This window comes from Cupressus sempervirens, chromosome 7 (genome assembly GCF_028749045.1).
Source record: "Cupressus sempervirens isolate cs-2001-9-10 chromosome 7, ASM2874904v1, whole genome shotgun sequence".
Lineage (NCBI taxonomy): Eukaryota > Viridiplantae > Streptophyta > Pinopsida > Cupressales > Cupressaceae > Cupressus > Cupressus sempervirens.
In genome coordinates this window covers 479,248,638-479,257,695 of record NC_143124.1, presented here as the reverse complement: position 1 = coordinate 479,257,695, position 9,058 = coordinate 479,248,638, and the positions used below count along the sequence as shown (strand labels likewise).

Sequence of the window (9,058 nt, the reverse complement as noted above, 5' to 3'; positions counted from 1 at the left end):
TGTGTAATGCCCCGCCAAGTGATCCAAAGAATTAACTTAGAATTTCACTAAGTTTAATAAGATTTTTTTTTCATGAAAGTAAATACCACATAAAACTTATGCACAATAACGAAAGCAATAGTAATGTCCATCTGAAAGTAAACATAACATACATAATAGATTACATTCTTAAAGATCCCTTAATGTTGGATTACATCTACAAACATCTAACATACATGAATCCATCTAGTACAACATCCACATGAAATAATAATGATAAGTCCATGTTTATACATTACATTTCAAATACTCAATCATCCACTGTACATGTCACAGGGTATGACAAGCTCAAAAGAAAATACATACATAGAATAAGGTACATCATCCTATTCTAATCCATGATACATCAAAGTAAAGATAATCACATAATATACATAATACATCATCATAGAAGATATATACATCCATCATAAAGATCAAACATAATAAACTAAGTGCACGATTCCTCCCAACCGTTAATAGCATCATTAGAGCATCGTGGATCCTAGCCATCCCTCTGTGCGTAACATTCCAAATCACCGAAGAGATCATCGGTATTAACATAATAGGAATGTTACTCCTAATATACACAACATCATATGTAGAAAGTAGTCTTAACATGCAAATAAAAGCATAAGATAACATCATCTAACATATGTTAATCATCAATGAAAAGGATACATATCCACCATCATGAAGGACGCAACAGCCACGATGTCTCAATAAATCTCAAAATGATAAGAGTGGAAAATACACTACCACCTGACCGTGTGGTACCGAAGTGGTCCACTCCCACTGTGCTGAGGAGATAACCTCAAGTTCCAAACAGGCTGTCCATAACACATACACAAATCTCCATAAGTCCAGGAATCCTAAAAGTATACTAATTCAAAAGTTCCAAACACAAAATCCGATATCTAATCCTAGAGGCACACAATGACATGTAGGAACCTACTATGCAAGCGGGTAAGTGTCATCGCAATTATCACGTACAAGTTACCCTGGCAGTTAGCTAAAATCCACGGGTCCATACTAATTTCATGCGTCCACTAGTATCCTCTCATACTGACGAGGCATACTACGAAATGCAAGGTCGCAACCATGCGTCTCACTACTCCCATCCTAGCCTGTACAAGCACTCAAGGCATGGGCAAGAACAAAACTCTTATCTTTTTAGGTTCCTTTAGTTAGTATTAGGTGTGAATGTTATCACTTATTAATCCAACTTACAATGAGTTACCCTGGCAGCCTCTTAGGGCCCCGACCCCCATTGCAAGCCACTTCCCGTCATTACATGCAGATATCCTACCCTAATGCTCATGGATTCATAAATCTCAAAATCACAAAAGATAATCTATAATAAAATCATCAAATATGCATGAAAGCATCAAATCTCCATGAGCAAACATCCATAGAAAATCATGATCACAACAGCTCTCTATTGGCAACTGAGGTGTCACTGATAATCAAAATATCCAATGGTTCTCAATAACCAAAATATATCTCAATCAAACTGATCGAAGACTCCAAAAATGGTTGAGTCAAACATGTCACATCATGACATCATCAAGAATAAATCTACATCACAGTCCCATCATGGCAACTAGAAAATAACCAAGGTTAACTGATCGATGACCAAAAATAATGGTTAAGTCAAGTGTCTCATACATAAGAATCTCAACTATAACAATCAGTAATTACAAACAATACATAGAGCATTCTATCACATAACCATGGTTGGGTTTATAAAGATCAAGATTAAAACATCATCATGACATCACAATCACATAACTTCCAAGCCTGTGGTAGACGTCTTATAACTGGTCAACACTAGTCAACCCAAAACCCAAAACAATAGCATAAAGAATACACAATGCAAACACATGTTTTGGTTTTGCTAAATTTACAATTTGAATTTAAATGCAAAAGTCTCGATTTACGTTTCCAAGTTTAGAGAAAAAATTTGAAGGAACATTTATACATGAATACAAATCTATTCTTTAATTATAATTTTAATCCAAACGTCCCCCACCAAATCAATATTTAATATACTTAATAGAACAATTAATTTTAATGATGAGCCTTTGATATAAATCAATTATCAATTTACAATTATAAAACATATAATCGTATTTACATATTATATATATATATATATATATATATATATATATATATATATATATATATATATATATATATATATATATATATATGTATATATATATATATGAATATATAAATTATTTTATCATTTAACAAAATCGAATTAATCAAATTCGATTAATGCCAAAATCGAATATGGCAAACGTTTTTTAAAAAACAACACACATTATATAATATGGCTATCAGTGCGTAGGACACTGCGGTCGCAGTACCTGCGACGGGGTACACTGCAACCGCAGTGGGGGGTGCGGGTCTCGTCCCCCCCCCCCCCCGACTCAATGTTTATAAAATGTTTATATTATTTTTAAAATCGCTAACGCGATTTTAATTTGCGATTTGGTTTAAAACGTTTATTAAAATGTTTTCACCCACGGGTATGTTATTCGTTTTTTAACAAATATATATTATATATACATATATATGTATATATATATATATATATATATATATATATATGTATGTATGTATGTATGTATGTATGTATGTATGTATGTATGCAGAATTAATAATATCACAATATATGAGCATATATATATATATATATGCTCATATATTGTGATATTATTAATTCTGCATATATTTGTACATACATACATACATACATACATATATATAAGCAAATTGACAAAATAACAATACAACTTCAACTTTTTCAGAATTCCCCCATAAACTTTTGATCTGCCAAAATTTTCAATAATAAATCTAATGAGTTTGACTATAAATCTCAACCCTATCCCCGTGTTCTTTTTAGATCCATGCATATAAAAATTCTCAAATAAATTAATCTTCCCATATTGAGAATGCACAATAAATTATGAAATTCTTCAGAAGACATATGGAAGACACGAAGAAGACAGGGAATGCATGATGCGGAAATAGCATAAATAAAATCACAAGAATCTACTCGGATTCTGATGCTAATTTGCTCTTCCTCAGAAACCCGCAGAGCAAGCTCCTCCCTTTTTCAGAGTTCTCGAGTCCTCCAATAATCCAATTTGCACTCCAACCACTATGTCTAAGCCTCTATGAATGTCTGAATATAAAGAGCTTTCAGGAAACATCTAGAATGCTTCTAGAAACAGTTGGAAGGTGTCACCAACTAAGCATACGTCTTTTTCAACTTTCAAGATGAGTCATAGGGTTGTAGACACCATGTGCTTAATTGATGCACTAACCCCCGTGTTGTTGACACATGAGAAATAGAAAAGTGCGTTAACTCCCATGCAAGCTTATAACTCCAATTCACTTTTATATAATTTCTATTTAAATATTTATAACTTCCATTTTAATTTTTATAACTTTTATTATTATTATTTATTTATTACTTATTATTATTATTTTATTATTATTATTAATTTTAATTTCTAATTTTTTTTATTTAATTCTTTTCTTTCAATTAATTCTCATTTAATTAATTATAATCAAAATATCAAATAACATGATATTTTATATTAATTTTCTCAAATAATTAATTTATTAATTAAATCTATTTATTAAGACTTAATTAATAGAAAATTCACCATAGACCTCCAAAATAAAATATGAAAATCCATCATAGAGCAAATCACTCAAAATCAGTCTAAAGGGTTAAAAATCACGAATCATGTCATCCGACACATTCGGTAGGTAAAATATCCAAATACTTGTCCTACCTCACTAAGACAATTGGCTTAAGGGTTTGGGATTTGGACTTGAGAATTTATCTCCCTTCTCTTATCATTGAGATAGTATAATAGGGTACGCTCATCTTGGCAATTCAGGGAAGTCGATACCTGGTACCTACAACCTGCAGAAAAATCATGCATGTACATACAATATATATAATGCTAAGCTAAACAGGCAATGGCAGGAAGTGGTGCATCGTGTAGATCCCGACTAAACAGGTGACTACGACTCCCTTCCTTAACCACATCAGAAACGTCATACAATAAGAAAACACGCACACTATACACATGCAAGTATGGGGTAAGTATCCATAATAAAACACATGAGATAATAACCATCAACTAATCATCAACCATGGCTGAAAACAATATAATGATCATCATGTATGCATGAAATGTAAAGTCTAAATGATCTCATCACATAACCACTGAATCCATAACATAATGTCTGATAGTGTCAAAACAATACCACTAATCCATCAACATAAAACTAGTCCATCATAGTCTGATAATAACAACAACAATGTGTCCAGAAAAGATGTGAATGAGGGTAGGCACTACATTTTGAGTTGTTTGTGAAGCCTGTGAGCAATGGTGTTGATCACGATGATGGAGCCAACTTTCACTTTTCAGACTAAGCGGCAACAAAAGGCGTGTTATGCACGGTAGTAATAGATCATAGGTTGAAGCTTCGCTTGAAATGTCCTTCACCTAGAGTTATGACGGTTGCATGGATGTAGCAGCAATGATTATGGCATGGGGACTAGAATTAAAGGAAAATGAAGTGATAGTTTTGTGGTTAATGGAGTCACTGTTTCATCGTGACTTGATTATTGGTGGAATGGGTTGTGTCGGGTTATGGTTTTGACTACAATGAATGCTTCGCAAATTGGGAGGAAGGAAAGGAGATTGGATGCTCCTCTTTCCTCTAGTGGCCAGCACGTTTTGAATAAGGGCCTTACAAGGCAAACATAGCAATGGCATGAGCGAAGCTAAAAAAGGAGATTCGAAGTTTTCAAAGTATGCAAGGAAAGCAGGTTATAGGGTTCCCAATAGATGTTTCACACCATCGACACTCTAAAATGTCAAGGCACTGAAGAATCAGGGTAAGGATTTTCTACCCAAATGCTTAAAGGAAGAATACTGTGGTTTTTTTAATTTTTTGATGAAATTTATTATCAAAAGAAGCGAAGTGCGGTGTAATATGTAAATGGAAAACAAACTGCTTTTTTGAACATTTTAAAGTTTGGTTTTGGATGCTTACCTAGCAGAGCTATAATATGATGAGGGGAAGATGAAATCCAAAAAGTAGTGAATGGAGTGGGTTTTGTCTTGAAAATGGATAGCAGCTAGTAGTAATGGAAGGAATGTGAACCGCAGAGCCAACAAATCAAAGAATGAAGGGTGGTTTTAGTTAACCACACATCCTGACAAAGTCATGGAAAGATGCAAGTCATGGTAAACTGTTTTTGGAGGTGTAATGTTGCAAATGGTTTTGCAAGAGGTAGTTCTGTGACAAATGGTTTCTAGGATGCGAGTGTAAATGGTGATTTTAAAAAGCACTAAATTATACGTGCATATGTTTATGTATATGTCCTAATTATTTTATGATTAGAAAGGGGAAGTGTAGGAATGTTTATTTGTATGTCCCTTTCCACATATTATGAATCTAAGCCACTTCAGTGGTCCTCTATGTACAACTTTCATATTGTAATAAAAACATATATATTGTCGAGCAAATACATATAGAGAGAGAGAGAGAGAGAGAATTTTTTATTGTTCTTATAACTAAACTAGAACTGATTCTTAATTTCAAATAGTTTACAATCACAAGTTTCAAAATTTCTCATGATAATATAAGAAATCATTTCAAAATCACTGTTTCAAAATTTTTCATACTAATATAATACGTAAGTTCAAAATACATACCTAAAACTGTTAATGGTGGCCTTCGCTGGTTGGTAGCTCACAGGCTTGTGCCTCGCTGGGCTGCCTCGCAGGTCTGAACCCTCCATAAAAAAAAAACACATACAACTTCACTCCCAAACAAATCTTTATAGACTTTTTTTTCTCTCCTTTGGAGTATTTGTTACTCTGTTGTACAACTCAATTAAAAAAACCCTTTGAGTTGACATTGGCTATGTAGTGAATAAGCATTAAAAGCTAGCACCCTGCAGCATGTCGAAGTCTACCTTTCTCATCAGAGATGAAAAAATGAAGTTGATTGATTTAAATCCTTTCGTTTCATCCAGCCTCAACGAAGGACCCTGTTGATTAAATCCTCTTAGATTCTGATCGAAGCCATTGAAACGTAGTGGATTAATTAAAACCCCCTTTTCGACATGAAAACGCCTGAATTGATCAAATCCCTTCTCTGTCTACTCCAACCTCAACGTCAACAGACTTACCCTTGTACTTTTCAAACAAATTTGCTGCTTCAGAACTGGGCATCAAAAATTTGTCCGCAAAACATTTTTCACTCATTTCATAAACAGTAGCTAGATTTCTAGGAAGTCTGGATAGTTCTGTTTCCGTTAAAAATTCAATTACCTTATGCCGTGGTTGAAGCCTACTCTCTACACTATAACCTAGAAGGCGAGGATACGAAACCACAACGTTTGGCTGAAACCCCGCAACATTTTTCAAGAAATCCATGTTTTTCGTTATCTTACCGATGCCCTCAGAAAAGACGCTAGGATGCCTTCTTACAATCTGCAGAATCTCATTCTCCAAAAGACCCAGCGTCGCCAAATGTTTGAATTTATTTTTAAAATTTTCGAGCCCAGAGCTATCAACCACTGCAAGGGCACCTGCAAAAACTTTTGATCCCTCCAAAACACCTAGGTTTCTTACATACTCGATCTTCAATTTAAGCATATCTTCACTGCCCAAAATTAAATAAGGTCTTAAACTGATTACATATAAAAGAAGCTCATCTCGCATACCAGATTGCTTTAATATATCTATTTTAGATTCCAAATTGTCAAATTTGAACAACCAAAACCTGGGATTGTGCATGAGAATTTTGCACAAATTGAGCTTTGAACCAAATGCGCTTACAAGCATGGAAATGTTAGGGCTTAGATGATGTTCCAAACTGCAATGGAGCAATCCGGGTTCTCGACTTGCGCAGTGTCCCAGGTTGCTACCAGTAAAACCTAATGCTTTCATGAACTCCAGCTTGGGCTTTAACTGCGTTTCCACTTTGACCTTCAAATAACTTGGCTGTACGAAAATGATTTTCCTTACCTGGTCTTCGGTGAAACCGTAGTCTCTGAAAATCTGGACGACCTGCTGTGCTCTGCCAATGGATTCAGCCTTGAACAAACTTTCATTCTTCTTACAGATCGCTGAAGCTATAGACTCAGAAAACCCCAATTCGTTGAGCAAAAACCTGGTCATCGCTATTTTTCGGCGCCTCCTGCAATCTGGTTCATTTGAGGATTTGACAGCAGACAATTTTGAGGTGGAGGAGAAGGAATGTCTTGAGGGAAGAGAGCAGCCGAACAATGAGAGACTCCATTTGAGGAAGAGCATTGTACAGGCAGACATTCTCCAAGTCAAGCTCCGAGCTCAGTAAAACCCTAGGCAGATGATAGAGACTCCAAATAGCAATACTTTAACGAGCCCTAAAACTTTGAAAATGAATTTGTATTGCTGGAAAAAGAAAATTGAAAATAAAGGGTTCGGGAATCGTTAATGGACGCAAATTTGGGGGAAAATACTAGGAAACCTAGCCCGTGAGATAGAGCAAAAAGTGAGACCTGGATGCTTTTACCCTTTCTTAAATATATATATTCCAAGTGTTTGGGGGTATAATGGTACATGTTTGGGGGTATAATGGTACATGATATGCTTCAATATTAGATATTGGAGAGTTCATTGTCAATATTTTACATTTATCTATATACAAATATTTTCATAGGTGTGATATTATCATTATTGAATTATAGTACAGAAAATAGTATGTCTTCAAGGTTCTTTATATGGGAAAGAGTGATATCTGTATACATTATCGATTTATATAAGAATGAGACTTTTGTAAATAATCTATGTGTATATATAAGATCTATTAGTGATTGTAATTATAATTTTTTATATGGTATTTATAGTTTGGTACTTGTTTGATATTTGTTCATGTATAAGAGTCAATCTCGATGAATATTTAGTAGTTTGTAATTTATATGTGAAATAATTACTAGCGAGCCTTGGCATGGAATGAGTACGATGAAATGGTGCAAAGGTGAAGTAGGAAAATTCATAGTCTATTTTTTGTATATAATTGTGTTGTACATGAACTCACTTGGCAATCAAAATTGAGTGGATAGAAATAAAATATAAAGACATTGGTTGAAAGAGGGAGAGATGTATATGCTGACACACAGTGATAGAGAGATTTGTATAAGGATATGTAGAGAGAGGGGAAAGGGTGACATATCCATATAATTAAAGAGAAGTAGATAGAGATGTAGAGGGGGAAAATAGAGAGAGGGTGAGAGAAAGAGGGAGATATATGGAAAGAGAAAGGGAGAGAGTGATAGAGATAGAAAGATAGATTGGTAGACATGAATCTAGAGAAAGAGAATGAGAGGGAGGGAGACATAACTCGAGAGAGGGGGGATTGTTTATAATCCTTCAGTATTAATAGAACAATATTTTTAAAATTTCCAAACACTTAAGTTTCTACAACTTTTTATTTTGAATAAGTGATACAAATACTTTATATTGAGTACCCTCTTGTTCATTGCTCTTTAATCATTCAATAACTAGCTAGAGTATAAAATTGTAGACATTAATTAATAAAATAACAATATTTATGTTAGAAGAAGAAATGTCACTCAAAGGTAACCTCTTTAGGCTCTATTAAATATCAAAATTGACTTGAATGTATTAAAAGAGTGAACTAACAAGCTTAGTCACATACCAATATATCAATCATGTAAAGGAACTATATCAATATGAAAGAATAAATTGAACTTTCAAAAAGTCAAAAATAGTAAAATATTATCTTACAAGAAATATAACATTTCTAATATATAATATAAAAGCTTATAAATTACAAATGTAACACCCCTCTATATGATCATGGTCTTGGTTTGAGTTCGGGACCTTGGGTCAATTGTATAATGTGTGGTTGTGTGTATGTTTCTACCAATAGTTAAGTTATTCTACTATTAAAGCAATAAATATTGTTAGGTATTATTTGATTA

At 33.8% G+C, this 9,058-nt stretch overlaps 1 protein-coding gene across 1 annotated transcript; it reads right to left on the bottom strand.

Moving 5' to 3' along the window:
• Positions 1-226: 226 nt before the first annotated feature.
• Positions 227-7,584, bottom strand: LOC149547624 (transcription termination factor MTERF8, chloroplastic-like). Its single transcript, XM_089791736.1, has 2 exons — positions 5,778-7,584; positions 227-535 (listed from the first exon to the last, which is right to left on the bottom strand). The coding sequence occupies exon 1, from the start codon at positions 7,398-7,400 to the stop codon at positions 6,210-6,212; it is 1,191 nt and encodes a 396-aa protein (XP_089647862.1). The 5' UTR covers positions 7,401-7,584; the 3' UTR covers positions 227-535; positions 5,778-6,209.
• Positions 7,585-9,058: the final 1,474 nt, after the last annotated feature.

Excerpts from the sequence above, each read along its gene's own strand:
- LOC149547624 (XM_089791736.1), bottom strand. The coding sequence starts at position 7,400 with ATGTCTGCCTGTACAATGCTCTTCCTCAAATGGAGTCTCTCATTGTTC.